The sequence below is a fragment of the Maniola hyperantus genome, chromosome 12 (genome assembly GCF_902806685.2).
Source record: "Maniola hyperantus chromosome 12, iAphHyp1.2, whole genome shotgun sequence".
Classification (NCBI taxonomy): Eukaryota; Metazoa; Arthropoda; class Insecta; order Lepidoptera; family Nymphalidae; genus Maniola; species Maniola hyperantus.
In genome coordinates this window covers 9,479,883-9,500,805 of record NC_048547.1, presented here as the reverse complement: position 1 = coordinate 9,500,805, position 20,923 = coordinate 9,479,883, and the positions used below count along the sequence as shown (strand labels likewise).

Genomic DNA, 20,923 nt, shown 5'->3' with positions numbered 1-20,923 from the left:
GCTTTGGAGTTAAAGGGGGATGTGAGGCAGCTGTTCATGCGGCTCGCACGTTCCTTCTTGGCTCCCGGGAGGAGGTACTCCTTAAAATTGATGTTAAAAATGCATTTAACTCAATAGATCGTGGTGTCCTCCTCTCGGAAGTTAAAAATAAATTTCCACAGCTGTTTCCATATTTAGCGCAATGCTACCGGAATCCGTCTAAACTTGTATATAAAAAAAATTTACTGATCTCCGCTGTGGGCTGTCAGCAGGGGGATCCACTTGGACCAGCTGTTTTTAGTTTGGCTATCCATCCTATCATTTCGACGCTAAATTCAAAATTCAATGTTTGGTATTTAGATGATGGGACCTTAGGTGGCGAAGTGAACACAGTTTTGGACGATCTAAGCAGTGTTATATCAAAATTTGAATCTATTGGCCTAGAACTAAACTTTGATAAATGCGAAATATATGTTCCAAATTCGTTTTCGGCTGATTCTAAATTAGATATTTTAGAGAAATTCAATATGTTGGCTCCTGGTATTAAAATTTTAAATGATGAGTCACTTCGTCTCCTAGGGGCTCCCGTACTAGATGCATCAGTTCCTCAATTTGTTGAAAATACTATTTCAAAATTTAGTAGTAACTCCCACCGTCTGTTTGAAATTAATCCACATATGGCTCTCACAATATTGCGGTTTTGTTTATTTGTTCCAAAATTTACTTACTATCTAAGATGTTCTCCACTTTGGAAATTTAATACTTTATTGGACAATTTAGATGCTTTTGTTAAAAATATTCTCACTAGTATTCTAAATTGTCCAATAAGTAATCAAGCATGGTCCCAGGCTTCTCTTCCAATCAGGTATGGAGGTCTGGGAATTCGCAAAATTTCTAGTGTTTCGCTGCCAGCATTTCTTTCCTCTGTTTACAGTACACACACTCTCTATGGCAAGATTATATCCAATTCTTTGGGTTCCATAGAGGTGTCTGGCTTAACAGAGGCAAGAAATGAATGGTCCATGCATAGTCCCAGCCAAGTGCCGGTTTCTCTTTCTTCCCAGAGACAGTGGGACGACATTATTTGCAAAACGACATTTGACACTTTACTAGCAAACGCAAATTCTAAAAAAGACCGTGCTCGTCTTCTCGCTGTCTCTGCAAAAGAGTCCGGCTACTGGCTACATGCTCTTCCCTCTGCCAACCTGGGCACTCTGTTAGACCATACGACACTTTCTGTTTTGATTGGTCTTAGGCTTGGCGCCACAATAAACCAGCCTCACCGTTGCCACTGCGGTGACTGCGTTGACGCCTTCGGCCACCATGGGCTCTCCTGTTCGAGAAGCGCTGGTCGCTTCTCCCGCCATAGTACCCTTAACGACATCATCCGGAGGTCCCTTGCCACCGCCCATGTGCCAGCTGTACTAGAACCTATTGGTTTGGCACGTGGCGATGGCAAGAGACCTGATGGTATGACGCTCGTACCGTGGAAGATGGGCAGGTCGCTTGTTTGGGATGCAACTTGTGTAGACACTTTAGCTGCATCCCACATTCAGGCGACCTCCTCTATGGCGGGTGCAGCGGCCATCAGCGCCGAACAGGCCAAAAGGCGCAAATATGAAAACCTCGATGGGAGCTTCGTATTCGTGCCTTTTGGTGTGGAGACCTTGGGGCCGTGGGGCCCGGGGGCTCGAGCTCTTTTTGAAGAAATTGCGAAAAGAGTTATCGAGTCAACCGGGGACCCGAGAGCTGGCAGCTACCTTGGCCAAAGAATTAGTTTGGCCATCCAAAGGGGTAATGCTGCCAGCATCTTGGGTACAATGCCTCGCTGCGGTGGTCTCGATGAGGTTTTAGATTTAATTTAATTTATTTTAGTTTTAATTTAATATTGTTTTCTTGTTTTTTAGATTTAAGTTTATTAATAGTTTATTTGTTTCCATCTTCAAGTAATTATTAAATAATTAAAAGAGAAAAAAAAAAAAAAAAAAAAAGTTATTAAAACCTGCCTATTCAAATGTAAAGCATTCATCAATCATAGAATTAAAAAAAAAAGATACCTAATTTGACATAAAATTAACGACATGTTAAAATCACATTTTATGTTTTATAAAGAGAATTTTATGGAATTGTTATAAGTGTATGTTACCTATAAGTTATTGAACATTATCTATTTTAATAGAAAACGATATTATATTACTCAGGTGAATAAAAAAAAAAAACAAAATTTTATAGTTAATGCCATAATTACGTATTTATTTTCTAATTATTTAATTTTCCACATCACACCACTATAAGAAATTGATATAATGTCGGACAAGAAACCAGAGGACATAAATTTCACTGACGTAGATTTCAGTACACCGGACATATTAAAAAGTTCATCTTATAGATACCGAAGATGTCCAGTATTTGTAACGTTAAGTATGAATTCCAATATGCCCTTCGGTAGCTAAATAGTTTTTTTCTAATTTGTAACCTCATCAGTACCCATATTATAAATGTGAAAGTGTGTTTGTTTGTTGGTTTGTTGGTTTATTGGTTTGTTGGTTTGTCCTTCAATCACGTCGCAACAGAGCAACGGATCGACGTGATTTTTTGCATGGATATAGTTTAAGACCTGGAAAGGGACATAGGCATTTTTATCCCGGAAAAACAAAGAGTTCTCACGGGATTTTTAAAAACCTAAATGCACGCGTACGAAGTCGCGGGCATCAGCTAGTTGTTTATAGTTTATACAGCTCACCACGGTGAAGAAATAGTGCGATATAATGTCTTCTACTTGCGTGCGTTTTGTATTTTCTGTCCTACTCATCCCCGGGCACGAATTATAGACGACATGTAAATGAACGTAACATGGTATAATGTCATCGTACGAAATCAGTAGGGAAGGAAATCGGCATTTTTACATTACCTATCAGACATTTTAAAATCGGCATTTTTCTTCTGTTTTACTTTATTTAATTACATGAGTACATAATATAAAATGTATACCCCTACAAGAGATCTATATCCAGCAGTGGGTATCTATCTGCTGATAGTATGATTATGATAACATATTTTGTACTCGTAGTCACATAGCAATTCTGTGTTGGACATGATTTAAGTGTACCTGTTTTTGATTTTCCAGCTGATTCCGAAATTAGTGCAGTTGACATACAAAAAATGCTTGAAGCTGGTATGAATATAGCTAGATTCACAATGTCAAGCAGCACCAGGGGAGATAAAATGCGTCTCCTTGGCAAAATTAACAAAGCATCGCTCGTCTGCTGTGAGAAATACGACGTGAATAGCTGGCCTGTTGCCACATGTATAACGTTGAAAACTTGCATTGTGAAAACAGGTCTACTGGAAAATGTTCGTTAATTTGAAACATTATTTTATTATCTTAAAATAATCATCATCTTAAATCACGCCTGCCTGAACCCGGGTCTCCACTGAGAAGGAGAAGGGTCTTGGCCACAGTATTGGCAGTGGATTGGCAGACTTCATACACCTTTGAGAACATTACGAGAAACTTTCAGGCTTCAAGTTTCCTCATGATGTTTTTCTTCACCGTTAAATCAAGTGATATTTAGTTGCTTAAAACGCACATAACTCGGAAAAGTTACCTAAAGTTACCCGGGATTAAACCCCGGACCCCTCGACTAGGAGGGATATTAAAATAATAGTAAACCACATTTCCACTCAACACCAATGGATTTATTATTAGACTATAATAATTGTCGTACAATCGCCAAGCTTTGGCCGCCTTTCTACTAGGCATGACTTCTGAGAATTTTGACGATCTCTGAAACTGCTTTCCGAACCGATACAGGTGGATAGAGTCATGACTCTTGACTTATCATAAATGCCATGAGTTTTCCTACATAAAATTAATAGCTTTCTCACTTTTTAACATTCGCTCGCAACACATTTTCGCACATTAACTTATCTAGCTGGGAAAGGGGAATATTAGTCATATTATTTAACAAGGCTTGTTATAAAAAATATTGTTAGTTCTTATCAATTTAACAATATTTATATAAGAACATTTAACTAATAATAAAACTAACAAATTATTATACTTACAACGTTTTATAATACCATAGAATATACTAGGTACCTAGGTGTAATAATTTGCAAAAACTAATAGGTGTTTATTTCAGGATAAAGATTTTATCACCCTTGAAAATAAGACTGAATTAATTTTATTTCACAACATTTCGCATTTTAACAAATGCAATGAAAACAACATTTTTGTTGATTATCCTTTGATATCAGACGATGTTAAAGTGGGAACAGAAATTTCTATTGCCGCTGATGAAATTATCTTAAAATGTATAAGCGTAGTTGATGAAACGTCTATAAAATGTGTCGTTACGAAGGGCGGTAAGCTAACGAGTATGAATGATTTATGTGTAAGAAACACAAAACGTTCAGGACCGTTGGTAACCGAAAAAGATTTCGAGATGGTGAAATTTGCTTTAAAGAATCAAGTACGTAATTAAGTCAGATCAAAAATTTATTACAATTATGTATTAATTAATTTTATTATAATTAAAATTTTATTATATTATGGACAAATCGATTTAATACTGAGTTATAACAAACTAGATGATGCTCTCGACTTCATCTTTAATTTTCCGGGATAAAAAGTAGCCTATATAAATGACAACACATTTCTAAATAATTTTTAGTGCATGTAACATTTTCATCAAGTGCAGGTAAACACTTTAATAAAATTATATTTTCTGTTGATAGATAGATGCTATATTTATATGCTATGCCCGACATCCTGATACAATAAAAATTATCAAGAAATACATAGCGTCGAAAAAAGTCAGAAGACCAATAATACTGGCTGGTATAAGTAGTGAAGAATGTCTAGAAAATATTGATGATATAATCAAGGTACAAATAAAAATAGGTATTCACTAACTATATGATTTTCAAAGTTTGTATACTCATACATTAAATTGTTCGTTCAAAAATTAAATTGATTCTGTGCAATGTAGGAAAGCGATGGAATTATATTGTCTCGACTGCTTTTACCATATGAAGTAGAATCCTCTTTACAATACCGAATGCCACAAATTCAAAAATGGATTGCTGGAAAATGTTTACAAGTAAGACAAGAGGGACAATTTACGTATAACGTTAGGTTGAATGTGGACCAGAACAAAATCATGTCACTCCGCATCCACGCAATCTTCTGGCTTAGCCCATTAAATAACACTCCATACTCTAGTCTAGAGGTAAGACAGATGAGACTGCGTGGTGCCTGGGGAATCAGATTAAAAAAAACCATTTTAAACTGATGTTTTAGTCAACAGTATTCTTAACCAATGTTTCTTAGTTGTAACTACTTTTGACCAACATCGTTGCAACAACTGGTTTTGACTTTTTTTGCAGTTGATTTTTCATATTGCTGTAATTTGTGTGGTAGTCAATATTTTTTTCTAATTACGGTTTCGGTTTAAAGAATTTATTCTCAAAAAGAACATACTGTTCACTTACATTAAGATTAATTATATATACATTTTAGTAACTACTAACACAGACGCATGCATTACAAATTCAATTTTTAAATTTTACTATGATAATACTTAACTATGTCTATACCTAATTATAATATCGATAAAAAATCTAACTTATTAAGTTTATTAATTTATCGATTCAGTGAAGCAATCAGCCTATACCACTGGATCTAGGACGTTGCGGCGTAGGCGCAGTTTTATTGGTGCTATACATTTCATTATCTTAATTTTTTTGACTGTTGTATTTATTTATCATTTTTTTACTATTAAGGCTGGTAAATCTTTGTACATTTATGGAGTTTTCGATAACGCTCTCCGAACTGGTTTCTTTACTAACAATGAAATATCAGATGTGACAAATGCCATAATGGACGGAGTTAGTGGCTTCATGCTTGCAAAATGTTCAAGTCCAGATAATATTATAGAAGTTTTGAATGGCATAAACAAGTTGTGCTACACTGTTGAACCATTAGTTACCAGCAAGATAAATTTTAGGAGAATAATTGATGAGGTAACTCCTATTACATAGGTATTTTTTGATATAATAAGTAAGCACTTATGTATGTATTGTTAATACTTTGACTTAAGAGCGACTTGCACCTCACTCCCTTAAACAAGATTTTACAAATTGTGTTGTTTACTAAACATGTAAATTCAGTAAAAGAATCGGTATGGCACGTTGGTTACAAAATAGGTAGGTACGTAGGTAACTACGTGGTACATATAAAATCTGGCAGAAAAAATGTGTCGCTGCGCCTTTATTTTGTTTAAAACAAAAAGTAGGAGACATATTGTAAAACACATCTTACTTAGATGTCATAGTATAAATCCCCTAAATGACAATTATATACTACTAGCTGCCCCGGCGAACTTCGTACCGCCTAACAGTCGATTCTTTTTCAGGCAATTTTTTTTAATTTTTCTCTCCGTAAGAACCATCGTCGTACTTCAAGGAATATTATAAAAAAAGAATTAGCGAAATCGGTTCAGCTGTTCTCGAGATTGGCGATGAACAACACATTTAGTGATTCATTTTTATATTATATATTTTCACGGACACTTTTTGATGTCCGTAAGCTCATTTTGTAATTTAATTATTCATCAAAAGAGTAGATAGTATCATATTTATTAACCTGGAACAAAGTAAATAAGTACAAAATTGAAATTTTATCAGTACAATAATTCGCTCCAGGTTAAGATGCCAATAAATGCAGCAGAAGCTACTGCAATATCTTGCGTTACTGTAGCCAATCAGACTAACGCTAGAGTGATCATCATTCCAACAGTCAGCGGCAGAACACTCAGGTCACTCCAATTGATGAGACCCTCATCTCTTATAATCGCCGTTAGCTCTAACATTCAAGTCACACGCCATCTCATTTCGTATAGAGGTGTATTTCCTCTTTTGTATAACGCGAACGGTTAGTAAATTTTTGTGAATATTTTTTCTAAAGTCTTGTTTCAACTGCTATATATATAGGCGCGATTTTCTCCTACAAGGATTTTCATAGAAACTGCTTGTACCAGCGACTGATAGCGAGTCACTTGAGGGAACGTCCATCTACTTATTTGGAGATATCTCAAACCTGCATTTTCAGGGGCAGCATTGCCATTCCAACACATTGGGTTACCTTTATCGGTTCTTGAATAAAAGTTGGCGTAATATAAATTATCCATACTTAAATAATAAATGTGAAAGTGTGTCTGTCTATTTGTCCGTCTTTCTTATTGTTAGCTTATCACGGCCTATCCGTTTAACCGATTTCGACGAAAGGTACAGGAATAGATTGCATTCTGGAGATGGACATAGGCCACATACCTATTATATGGACATACAATGGACATACCTACATATATTTTTTCCGGATTTGGTTCCTTGAAAAAACTTAAATCCTGTGATGAAGTCACGGTTGTCTAGTTGAAATGAATGCATCGAGTTTGGAAGATCCCCCATATGGTGGATAGACGACAACATACTATAGTGCACTAAAAGCCTATCGCGATGGGACAGCACCTTTAAACTACAATTCCCTAGAGGTTAACACCAGAATGGGCCCCCTCGAAATCAACATCGAAGCTCCATGGGTCTCACTCAAGTGTGCCATTGCCAGCTGGGCAGAAATCACTGCATCGGTGTCACATACTTCATCTACTGGATTTAGGTCAATGTACAATACTTTAAGTACTTAGCTTGCATCCTGGAACCGGATATACCTGGGATATTTTTTTATCCCGGGATATCAAAGGGGATTCCTACGTGATTTTTAAGGAACCTAAATTCACGCGGATGAAGTCGCGGGCATCATCTAGTACTTAATATTATCATCTTATGATATTATGAATAACTAGCTTATGTTCGCGACTTCGTCCGCGTGGACTACACAAATTTCAAACCCCTATTTCACCCCCTTAGGGGTTGAATTTTCAAAAATCCTTTCTTAGCGGATGCCTACGTCGTAATAGCTATCTGCATGCCAAATTTCAGCCCGATCCGTCCAGTAGTTTGAGCTGTGCGTTGATAGATCAGTCAGTCAGTCAGTCACCTTTTCCTTTTATATATTAAGATTGTACCTAATAGTATTGGAATTTTAGTTTTTAATCTTTAAACTTATTATATCTAAGTCGTCATCACTTTTTCACTTTTAAAAATGTACTGTAATTTTTAATTTTTTTTCATATTTACGCTACATATAATTATAAATGATTTTGTTTGGGAAGGTTTGCAACATAATAACTGGTACCTAAGTCTCGAAGATCGTATTTCCTTTGCTCTCGAATACGCAGTTAAAAGAAGTTGGCTTGTATACGGTGACACTTACATAACTTTGCAAAGAGGATCAGATACCAGTTCTTTCTGCGACTCGCTCAGTATCTGGAAAGTTAGCATCATGAAGAAATCTTTGGTTGAGTGAGTTGACAATATATTACTCATATAATCCCTATAGGAAACTTAATTAAAAACTACGGACAAAAGATCGTCTATGGAATCAAAATTAATTATTATTACTTACTAGCTGATGCCCGCAACTTCGTCCGCGTGAGTTTTGGTTTTAAGAATCCCGTGGGAACTCTTTAATTTTCCGGGATAAAAAGTATGCCTTGCCTAGCCTATGTCCTTCCCCGTTATGCAATCTATCACTGTTCTAAATTTCGTCAAAATCGGTTGAACGGATGGGCCGTGAAAGGCTAGCAGACAGACAGACAGACAGACAGACAGACGGACAAACAGACAGACAAACGGACAAACAGACATACACACTTTCGCATTTATAATATTAGTATGGAAGTATGGATTATAAGACTGACAAAATAACGGACAGATAGACAGACCAAGGGACAACCTGTAAATTCACCCAACTAGACTCGAAGACGTCGCCTTACTCGGTCAGTTTAATATAAAGGTTGTTAGTATTGTACCACATTGTACAAATAATGTAGTTCTTGTATGACTTATTAACTTGCATGCATTTTTTTTAAAAAGAATATTAGCCATGTTAAATGACTAATATTCCCCTTTCCTCTCCAACTAAGCGTCAAGCTCGTGCTAGGAGTAGGTACGACAATAGTGCAACGAGCGGGGTTTGAACCGTCGACCTTTCGGTTTTCAGTCCACTCCTTTACTGGTTGAGCTATTGAGGCTCTATTATATATTTATATTTGAAATGCGGTAATAGCCTATTCTTCGACCTCCTATTGGAAGTCCGGGGTTGAATCAAGTTTTGCTTTTTAACAGTGAAGTAAAACATCGTGATGAAACCTGCATGCCCGAGAGTTCTCCATAATGTTCTCAAAAGTGTCTGGCAAAAATTCTTGGTAAACTTTCTAAGCACCCAAACTTCGTTTTGAGTAACCTGCCTAGCCTACTACCTTCTACATAAATTCATGTTCAGAAATAATGCAGGTATACCTAAGTATATGTGAATACCTACTGAATATAGCGACCCCATATTTACCACGAATTTATCTGAATTATTATGACTGTTTATTTTTTCAGATGCCCTGAGAACTATCAAGACGATTATCTGTTGTAATTTTTTTAATTATAATTATTTTTATATTGGAGAAGTAAAGTTTAATAAACAATCATATAATTTTTTTATTACGAACAAGCCTAATTCCTATCGACGGTCCAGGTACAGTCGTAAATAAGACAAAGAGAAAAAATTAAGATTTTTTATTTGATTTGACAAGCAAGCCCTTGACTATGGAGTCACTTCTGGTGGTAAGTGACGATGCAGTTCATTAAGATGGGATCTGGCTAATCTAGGAGAGCTTTTTTGGCAGTTTATGAACTTCTTGACGAGTTATACCGTCTACGATGAACCCCAGTTTCTACGTGATATTATAATTTTTATGGTTTCTACAAGATCACCGAAGTCCAAACCATTACTAAATCACTCAGCGACACGATGTTTCCAGCAGGATGGTAACTTACCATGGCCGAAGCCTCCCACATAAAAGACCTCAAACTTCTTTCGCCACTGCGTAAAGGAGGTCTTCCAAACCATAGGTTTATCATATTATTATCTATGGTCTTACCATAGATTAAGTGGTAGAATTCTATTGTCTATGGGTCCTACTGATGTACCATGTCAATTTTATTCAATTTTGTATTGTAAATTGAACAATTAGATAGATAAAATAATATTTTGTATTTTGAATATATTGTATTGTTCAGTCATGCTTTAGTATTATTACGATTTGTTTTGTGTTTATTTGTGTGTACCTACCTACGTTTTCTCATTAGTTTATTTTTATCATGGTGTGGCCAACAGTAAACGATAAGAAGCTTGACGAAGTAAGATATTTTTTTACATTAGTGCATTAGAATTTAACATTAAAACAAATTAGAGGGACTATAATATAGCCTGCTTGGGTGTTTTTCGAGAATACTTAGGTACCTATCTAAAGCTTAACCAAAAAAAATAAAATACCTCGCCATTATTGCAGAAAACCCACGAAACTAACTGGTCAGCATCTGGTCAGGTCTTGCATGATAAAACTTATAAATTGGAATTTAGTAGTAAGTAGCTGGTGCCTATAATACGCGACAGGTTGAGATGGCAATCGGGGAGGGAACGCCACACACACACCCCCGCGCTAACCCGGTGCGGGCGAACGCGAATGACGTGCGGGTGTGCGGGGCATCCCCCCGCCTCATACCCCGATTGCCATCTCGACCTGTCGCGAATTATAATTAAAGCATGAATCGGTGTCTTTGGAGAATACTTACCTACATGATACATTTTTTAAATTGGTATTTAGTAGGTAAGTGCTTACAAGGCAATTGCCTTTTCTTCAACTACATTTTCTTTCTTGTCTGGTGGGGGGCTTCAGCGTTGGCTAGTTACCACCCTACCGGCAAAGCCGTTCCGCTAAGCGATTTAGCGTTCCGGTACGAATTACGATGCCTTACTGCCATAACTGCCATACCCCTCCAAGTTAGCCCACTCCCATCAGCATCATCACTTACCAGTTACCTCCAAGTGCTAAGTCAAGGGCTAACTTGCATCTGAATTAAAAAAAAACTACATCGATTTCAGTGTTTAAATGTGGAGAGACGTCCAATAGCCATTCGATAACTCAAATTAGGTAATTCTTTTCTAAATTACTCTCTATTTTCTAAGTCTCTCTGAGTTTTCTAAGCGATAAGTTTAATCCATACTAATATTATAAATGCGAAAGTGTGTGTCTGTCTCACCGTCTGTCTGTCTGTCTGTCTGTCTGCTGGCTTTACACGGCCCAACAGTTCAACCGATTTTGGTGAAATTTGTTACAGAGTTAGCTTCCATCCCGGGGAAGAACATCGGCTACTTTTTATCCCGGAAAATTAGAGATTAAAAAAAACCAAAATCCACGCGGACGAAGTCGCGGGCAACTGCTAGTCTAGTATAATAATAAGTTTCGATGTTATTTCAAGTTTGATGCAATGGATCTACCCGGACAGCAACTGCCAGCAGCTCAGGCGCACACTCCGTTAGATCACGTGCTACAGCTCGACATCAAGTCACCGGCAGCCTGCCAACGTCTCACTGGAATCATGGCAGCAATGGGTAGTAAAAATTAACTAACAAGTCGGTTAACTAGAGCAGGCACGTTCATAGTACTCATACAAATGCAACTTTATTATACAGCATGTTAAAAAAACCGATTTAGTATTATTTTAACGAGGTTGCGCCCAAGCTATTTCTGTGTGCTGCGACTTTTGAGATAAATATCATTTCTACGCTATAATTAATGCACCCTGTAAACATAATTTCAAATCCTTTATAAGATAAGATAAGTTCCATCACTGTTTATTTGTGATGCGTGAAATTGCTGAAATCGTTTTACACTATTTTACGAGATTGTCCTCTTGACGTTTTTGCCAGATCCAAATTTTTCTGAAAACATTCTATCTTAACCTCAAAATAAACATTTATCGGTTGACTGACGGATGGGTATAAAAATAATCACGCTGTATTTCATTATAGTAGTAAAAACAAAACAATAACTTATCTGTCACGCTCATAAGCTTGGATGCGTACGAGAGAGATAGAGACTTTTCATAACATTTGCGCTTATTCATAGTCACTATACAAGCGCAATGTGTGAATGTGTAATATCTGCCAGCTCTTGCTAACACGGCTTTACCGACTTATTAATCGGTAAATTGCGACCTGTTGTATTTCGGGTTCAGGCTCGTGTCGCTTTTAAAACCGTTTGAAATGTCGCTTTTCAAAACAAGGAAAAATGCCTATTAATTTTCATTTCATTTCAAAACAACAAATATGAAACATACAAAGCTGAAAGCAATATACGAATAGGATAGATAATAATATTTGATTTTTATTTTTGAGTCATTTTATATTTAAGGGAAATCAACGCACGACGTAGAAGTTATGGAGAAAATGATAGCGGCTGGCATGAATATTGCTCTACTCAATCTATCGTTCGGAACCTTAGAAGAGCATGAAGAAACTATAAAGTTACTTCGACAGGCAGCGAAGAACTACAGTGCAAGAATTGGTAAAAATTATCCATTGGCTATCGCTGCAAGCCTTCCCGGAAAGAAGATAAGGACTGGTTTTATTTCGGACGTACGTAAAAGGTTTTCGAAAAATTTCACGCATCAGAGAAAATACCTCGTAGCTTATAGACCAGAGATTACCTTTGCAACCAAACTACTGCTGCTCACAAGTTGAATTTGCCCTTCTATACGCTTTCGTTTGCTCCTCTTGGCTGCCACTGAAACTTTTTTGTGGAACACTGAATGTTCATTGAAAAGCGTACCCTATTTTTTGTGCTGATTTGCTGTAGGATAGGGATAGATAGATTCATTAAGATAATAAACAAAACTGAAACAAATGCAAAATTACAGGTTTATGGTGAAACAGTAGAACTTGTAGAGGGAGAAGCAGTCCGGCTAACAACAGATGAAACATATAAAGACAGGTGTTCAACTTATGCGGTCTACGTTGACTATATGCAATTCGCTGAACAAATTAGAAAAGGAGATTATATACTAATAGATAATGAGACCATCGCACTCAAAGTTGAAATGATATCTTTGACAACTTTAACTTGCTTAATCGAAAGAGGTGGATGTCTGGGGTCATTTAAGGATGTTTTTGTACCGAATGTCACTATTAATATGCCGAATTATACGGAAACTGATAAAATTTATATCAATATGGCTGTCCAGAACCAAGTTCGTACCGAAGTTTTTAAATAAAATAATCATATCAGTCTATTTGGTGAGCGACATCACACTAAAACTACTAGATCAATTAAAACATGTCTTTCGCAGTTTGGAAAGTTAACTACATAAAATATTCCTAGCTGCGAAAGTAAAGATATGTAAAATCAAATTTAAATAGGCACTATTCTTTGTATATAATGTACTGTGACCAAATTCCGTAACCCAGAAAAATTACTGTATTAAAGTAGAAACTCAAAGTTATATTTAGGTATAGGTACCTAATTATATTACTAGCTATTCTAGACCCAGTGGTCTGAGCTGCACGATGATAAAATATATCAGTCTATTTATATACGTTGTATAGATTAACGTTCAATTAATTTATTTAAAACATCATGAGTAGGAAATTTTTCATCGACAAACGTCTAGCATTAATGATATTATCAAAAGTAATAGCTTATTCAGTAAAGTCCACAAAATCTCTTAACAAGACTTCGTAATCGCAAAGGAGTCCATAAAGAGACAAATTTAGTTAATGAAATAAAGCGTCCATTTCTTTCAGTTGGACATTCTTGTCGCGTCTTTTGTAAACTCGAGTAATGGTATTACTGAGCTCAGGTACTTACTGGGAGAGAAGGGAAAGAAAATAGCTATTGTCGCTAACATCCAAACTATTGAAGGTTTTCGAAACTTCGATGACATTATGTCGGTAAGTGTTACGTAGTAGGTATCTACTGCAATTTGTAAGGTTTTGTTATTGGTACACTAACATCGCTTTATTGTATCATCCACTTTATTCTTACGGAAATAGTGGCTTTATTACATAATATAAGGTAAATTAGCATCCGTATGTTTAAATACTCTAAAAAATTCGAACGAATTTTCTCAATCGAGGTTCTCAATTCGTCGGAATCTTTTTTTTTTTTTTTTTTTTTTTATCGTCCCCGATTACTCGAAAACGCCTAGACCGATTTTGAAAATTCTTTTTTTGTTTGAAAGGGCATACTTCAAAGTTGGTCCCATTTCAATTTGGTGAAGATCTGATGAACATCTTTGAAGATAGATACTGGAACTCCTCAACGGATAAGAGTAAATTGCTCGCGATCAGTGTAATAGCTTAGTAAACAGTAGACTTTTAACCAGTCATAGCATAATTCCATGGGGCCACTAAAAATTGTGAAATAATTTTTTTTACAAAAAAAATAAAAACCGACTTCGTTACACAAACACTAAAAATTGAAAAATAATTTAATTTATTACCGAATATATTATGTATACAAGAGTTAATATAGTTCCATAATAATATTTTTTGGGGTCGGTGCCAATGAGGTGCCATTGTGGAGTCCCATAAAAATATGAAGTCTAGACGATTCGCGCAGCTAAATTTGGCACCGGCACCAAAAAGTATTATTATGGAACTATATTAACTCTTGTATACATAATATATTCGGTAATAAATTAAATTATTTTTCAATTTTTAGTGTTTGTGTAACGAAGTCTGTTTTTATTTTTTTTGTAATTTTTTTTTATTAAAGTTTTCACGTTTTTATTTAATGTTTATTATTCAGGATAAGTTGTTTAATTTAAACGAAATTTAATTTAATATTTTTTTTTGTTTTTTGTTTTTTTAAAAAGAATATTAGTCAAGTTGATCATGCTGACTAATATTCCCCTTTCCCCTCTAATCAGTACCCTTATTATAAATGCGAAAGTGTGTTTGTTTGTTGGTTTGTTGGTTTGTCCTTCAATCACGTCGAAACGGTGCAACGGATTGACGTGATTTTTTGCATGGATAAAGACCTGGAGAGTGACATAGGCTACTTTTTATCCCGGAAAATCAAAGAGTTCCCACGGGATTTTTAAAAAACCTACTTCCACGCGGACGAAGTCGCGGGCATCAGCTAGTTAAGCATAAAGCTTGTGCTAGGAGTAGCTACGATAATAGTGCAACACGTGTTTGGGTTTGAATCAGCGACCGTTCAGTTCGGTTTTCAGCCCGCTCCTTTAACCGTTGAGCTATTTAGGTTCATTTATAGATTATTGTCTCTTCATCTTTTCAGGTTACTAATGGCATAATGATAACTAGACAAGAGTTAGGATCAGACATAACTCCGAAGAAACTAGTTATAGCTCAGAAGAATATGATCGCAAGAGCTAATAAAGTAATATTAAATTATTTTTAAACTCCTTAAACTCAACCCGGGTTTTTTAAACCTTATTTTTATTTTTATTTTATTCATTATAGGTACCTATACGCTTGACCACAATCACACCTGATGGAAAGTGATGATGTGGCCTAAAATGGGACGCGTTTACCTAGAAGATGCCTGTTCACTCTTGTTTTCCTTCTATCCTAGTGTTAATTTTATTTATAGTTTTATCTGCACATATGGCATTAAAATGCCAGATAGTCATTATTGATTTTTTTGAGGCTCACAATATCAATCGTACGCGTCTTCTCTCTATCATATTATTCACGAATGGCATTCATATGGGCGTGTTTTATATTTGGTCTGAACAAATTCTTAGGTAACTTTCGCGGAGTCCCTTTCTCAGATCTTGCCAAGTGATCATGAATTTGCTCGCATTCACCTTCTAAGTAATGTGACAGAACTAGCCGAGCATCAACTTCCGTAGGCAAATATTGGGTAGTAGTTTCCGTCAATGAAGAATAAATTTGTTTAAGTACCTAACAAAACTTCCAGGCAAATGTAGCAGTTTGCGTGAGCGCACACCTCCTAAGCAGTATGCGGTACCATGAAATGCCGTTGAGAGCGGAACTGCTTGACATAGCGAATTGCATTCTCGATGGAGCAGACGTCTTAATGCTCTCCGCTGAGACAGCAGTGGGCCTCTATCCTGGGAAAACAGTTCAGTGCATGGCCAATACGTGCAAGGAAGCAGAAGCGTGCATTTGGACTAAACAGGTGTTTTTGGATCTCGTCGATAAGGTATGTTAAGTGGTTATAAAGACTGTATTGCCAGAATGTGCGAGAATTTATAGCAAAAGATCTGAGTCAGGAGTAGGATCATTTGCACTGTAGAATCATTTAAGCTTGCATTGAAACTTTGATTATACCTACTAGAAATGTGTTCTAATAACGCAATCCCCTTTTTTTTAGCAAAATTCGAAATTGGCTGAACCATGTACCATAATATGCAATATGCAATCAGCATAATCGTCATATCGTAACATTCAATTTAAACAACTTTATTTAATTTAACTTTTTTTTTTGTAAAGTTATGTGACGGATTTTTCAATGATCTCTGAACTGATTCATGTAAATTCAGACATGAATTTCATTTATAATATGACAATACAACAGTACATGCACTCGTGACTTGCAACCTCTCCATCTTGATGGCTTGCATGGTTATGACCACATAAGCCGTAATTATGGAGGATCAAACGATTATATTATAGGTCAGTAAACAAGAGCTAGAACGTTTATGAATACTCTTACAAACGCAATTTTAGTGTTAAACTTGTTCTAAAAAAATATTTATATTATTTTAACGGTTGCGGTTGGTTTTGTAATAAATATCTATCGTTTCTACACTATAATTAAAAATGTGTTTTTGTCAATGTAAGTAATTTTAGTTTATAAAAATATTACTTATCCTACACTGTTACTATTACTATGCAAGAAATAGCAAAAAACATCATACAAGTTTTTACGAGGTTGTCTTGATTTTATGTTTTGGCAGATCCAATTTTTGTTGAAATAATCAAGTCATTTCATAATAGTAGTAATAACAAAACAATAGCTTTCTCTATCACGCTCCTAAGCTTGGCTACGTGCGAGAGAAACAGAAAGACTTTTCATAACACTAACTAGCACTTATTCATAGACACTATAATATAAGACCAATGTGTGAATGTGCTGTACGACCCAGCTCTTCTTAACATGGCTGTATGTTAATTCACTTGTGTTTTAATGTGGCTTACAGACACTTTTGCCGTGTGATCAAATCACTGGCACTGCAATAGCAGCTGTGATGGCTGCCCAGCGATCTATAGCGGCCGCAATAATCGTTGTAACCACATCGGGGAAATCTGCTCAAGTGCTGTCGAAGTACAAACCTCGATGTCCCATCATCGCAGTCACCAGATATGCGGCTGTGGCCAAACAGTTGCATTTGTGGAGAGGAGTGATCCCATTAATTTATGAAGGTTTGTTTAATTTAGCCTGTGTTCGTCTCCAGGATGCAAGCGATATCTATCTCTGATGATGCCAGCGATATTTTTGGGGTGGATTTGGGTTTTTCAAAAATCCTGTGGGAACTTTTTGATTTTCCAGCACAAAATTCAGTCTGGTGGGAGGCTTCGGCCGTGGCTGGTTACCACCATACCGGCAAAGCCGTGCCACCAAGCGATTTAGCGTTCCGGTACGATGCCGTGTAGAAACCAAAGGGTTTAATAAAACTTCGATACCCCTTCCAGGTTAGCCCGTTACCATCTTAGACTGCATCATCACTTACCACCAGGTGAGGTTGCAGTCTTGGGATAACTTGTAATGCAAGCTATTTTTAACCGACTTCTTGTATCTCAAAATCGGTTAAGCGGATAGCCCGTGAAAAGCTTGCAGTCACGAGCTATCCGCTTCTGAAAGACACAATATATTTTTGCATTTATAATAGTAGCTAGTTTGGATAACAGGCTAGATGGTGCCAGTGATACGTCCGCGTGGATTAAGCTTTTGAAAAATCCCGTGGGAACTCTTTGATTTTCTGGGATAAAAAATAGCCTTGTCTGTCTCCGGGATGCAAGCTATTTCTGTATAAAATTGACAAAATTGGTTAAATGGATAGGCTGTGAAAGAGGAACAGACAGACTCACTTTCACATTTTTAATATTAATCATCATCATCATCGACCCACGTAGTTCTCTACTGCGCACGGGTCTCCTCTTTGATGGAGAAGGGTTTGGCCATAGGCCACCACGCTGATCAAATGCGGATTGATATTATATTAATATGGATTAATGATAATAACTGTTACTTATTTTCACGTCTTCATCAGCCGAGCCAGCTTCAGACTGGCACATGGATGTGGCTAGCCGCGTGAACTTCTGTATATTTTGGGCCATGGAGCAGGGTTTTGTAAGGACTGGCGATCCTTTAGTAGTCATATCCGGCTGGAAACCAGAGTCTGGCCATACCAACACCATGAGGATTACGTATGCTCCTGCGGACACTGCAAGTTAAGATACTTTCATCGTACCCATGGGTTAGCCGTCAGAAGATTTGGAACTTATGAATCCTACCAAAAATATATAGGTACACTGATTGATTGAATGATATACCTATTCTTAATTTTGCACCTCAAAGTTTGTACTATGAGTATGTACCTACTTACAAACAATAAATATTAATTATTGAAATTTTCCCATTATTAACAGAAATGTTAAAAATATTCTTTTAGTAAATTTATTAGCGTAAATCACACTGCGAAATTTCTATACGTTATTTCTCCCGCAGAATTTCGTCAAATGAAGCCGTCCACACGTTTTTTTTATAAATGCGTACGGTTCGCGAAATTTCGCAGTGTGGGCTTACCCTTATGGTAACTCATATTTGTTTTGTAATAATAATATTTAATGAGGAAGTTTCCAGGCAACATTCGATAAAATTTTCATAGATGGCTCTGAATACTATCAGACTATACTAATTCTTCTTCGCTTCATTAATGACGCTTCATCGATGCAGCATCCAAAATGTGACTAACATTAAAGCAAGAGTAATAAGTAAATGGTCTAATATTAATAAGCCCAGTCATAACCTAATTTACCTAAGCTTTGTGACCGGCCCAAATTATTGCGCCACGTGCTTTCAAAATGTAGCGATATTTTACGATCAAATACAAAATAGTGTGATTTAGAATGGCTTCACGAAACGTTCGGGTGACGGAATGGCGGTGATCGGCATCAAAGGGTAACTCTGCTTGCTGGTCGACGAGGCAATTTGCAGAGCTCTCTGAGGTGCTCAAATTGAATTTATGTAACCTCGCCTTCACACCAAGCACATACTGCAGCCTCGATCTGTTATTTCAAATTAATTGAACTCTCGAATCTTATTGAATTGTTAGAAAATACAGATATTCAATTTTGTCGACAGATTAAATCATAGACAGGGGAATTCATCATTTCTAAAGCTTATTTCAATACTACGGGATATAAATTATATTATAGTCCGGTCAAAATAGACATTCAAGGTTACAATAATTCGCATAGGGCTAAAAATTGGTACGAATGTTGGGAACACCAATATAAATGAATTGTGAAAAGTGCCAATCGATTTACGAGTATATTGATACAACGCTGTGTGAGGTCACCATTCTAGCACCTTGTGAACTCAACCCGAGTTTGATAGATCAGTCAGTCAGTCACTTATTTACAGTTTAGATAAATGGTGAGGTCTAAAATAAATTCTCGGTATCCGTGTGTCAGAGAGGACCAATATTGCTGGGCGCACGTAGCGGGCGCGCCGCCCGGCCCGCGCCAAAAGGTATCGTCGCCATTGCGGCTCCATGCGATAGACGATTTAAGGCTTTGCTTGGAAATTCTCTTTGCTCATGTTCTGCATAATACGTCAAAATTCTTAAAAAAAATATTAGATCTCTATTTTTGATAGGGAGAGTTATGATGTACGAGTATTATACTCTACTCACGAAAAGAAGATAGTGTAGGGCTCACTCTGTTACGTAATCCAATACAAATGAAAGTGACGAAAATCTCATTGCGCGTTAACCTGTGGCGTTAACCATCTTAAACGAAGCTCCATATGTTTTTGAATTGAGTTTCGAATCTTTTTTGGAACATTTTCGAATTAAATTTTAAATGTTTTTGGAAAACATGTTTGTGATTGGTTGGTGCCTCAAAATGGTTAACGCCTACTGAGATCTTTATTAGTCCATTTCATTTATTAAATTGCTGTTAATATTTACACGAACACTGAAAAAAATTTAAAGCTACTTTTATTAAAAAAATCCATTAAGTGCGAGTCGGTCTCGCACACGAAGGGTTCTAGGGAAATAACACTTTTTATTTAGACTTAATTTTTATAGCGGTTGTTTTAAAACTTTGTTGTTATAATGGTAATAGAAATTATACACATTCTGTGAAAATTTCAACTCTCTAACCTATTATGGTTCACGAGATACAGCCCGCTTACAGACAGACGGAGGAACAGACGGACAGAGAAATCTTAGTAATAGGGCCCCGTTGGCACTCTTTGGGTATGGAACCCTAAAAAGTACTTTTGAACTGATACTAAAATATTTTTTGTACATTTTGTCACCTGTATTAGGTGTAAAGAACATGACAAAAGGAGAAAAAAGTAGCTGACGTTTGCGGTCATGGAGGGATTGTGCCCTATCATCGCGGCGCTCGCTTCGAGCACACGGCCAGCCACTACAGTTGAAAGGCGAGACGAAATTGTTCAGCCTAAGTGCACGTTTCAAATCTCGTCACTCTGTAATACGTAGTTTTTCACGAGCCGTAAATGCGTTGACTTGAAACAATGCATCGAACCAACACGCCTACACCACCGCAGTTTGACGTAGTGACAATCGCAAATTACCTCTGATTGGCTGAATATGTCTTACAATTGGATAAAATGCACATTTCCAGCAAGAAGTTGCGATTTAAGTTGTATAACTTTCAGGCTGACGGGCATCGATCTGGGCGTTATCTACTCCTTTGAAGAAAGTTCCCTACATTAGGTATGGTGGAGCATCTCAAAAATAA

General features: G+C 36.6%; 2 protein-coding genes across 2 annotated transcripts; both read left to right on the top strand.

The window, feature by feature from the left end:
- Positions 1-2,285: 2,285 nt before the first annotated feature.
- Positions 2,286-9,548, top strand: LOC117987215 (uncharacterized). The gene is made up of 9 exons (XM_069502378.1): positions 2,286-2,400; positions 3,107-3,333; positions 4,125-4,458; positions 4,724-4,869; positions 4,974-5,084; positions 5,767-6,006; positions 6,688-6,916; positions 8,214-8,403; positions 9,490-9,548. The coding sequence occupies exons 1-9, from the start codon at positions 2,286-2,288 to the stop codon at positions 9,524-9,526; spliced, it is 1,629 nt and encodes a 542-aa protein (XP_069358479.1). The 3' UTR covers positions 9,527-9,548.
- A 678-nt stretch (positions 9,549-10,226) lies between these two features.
- LOC117986941 (pyruvate kinase-like) lies at positions 10,227-18,428 on the top strand. Its single transcript, XM_034973898.2, has 9 exons — positions 10,227-10,293; positions 11,416-11,548; positions 12,351-12,574; positions 12,856-13,185; positions 13,739-13,885; positions 15,237-15,338; positions 15,882-16,127; positions 17,128-17,350; positions 18,199-18,428. Exons 1-9 carry the CDS (start codon positions 10,255-10,257, stop codon positions 18,381-18,383), a joined length of 1,629 nt encoding a protein of 542 aa, XP_034829789.1. The 5' UTR covers positions 10,227-10,254; the 3' UTR covers positions 18,384-18,428.
- The last annotated feature ends 2,495 nt before the right edge of the window (positions 18,429-20,923 follow it).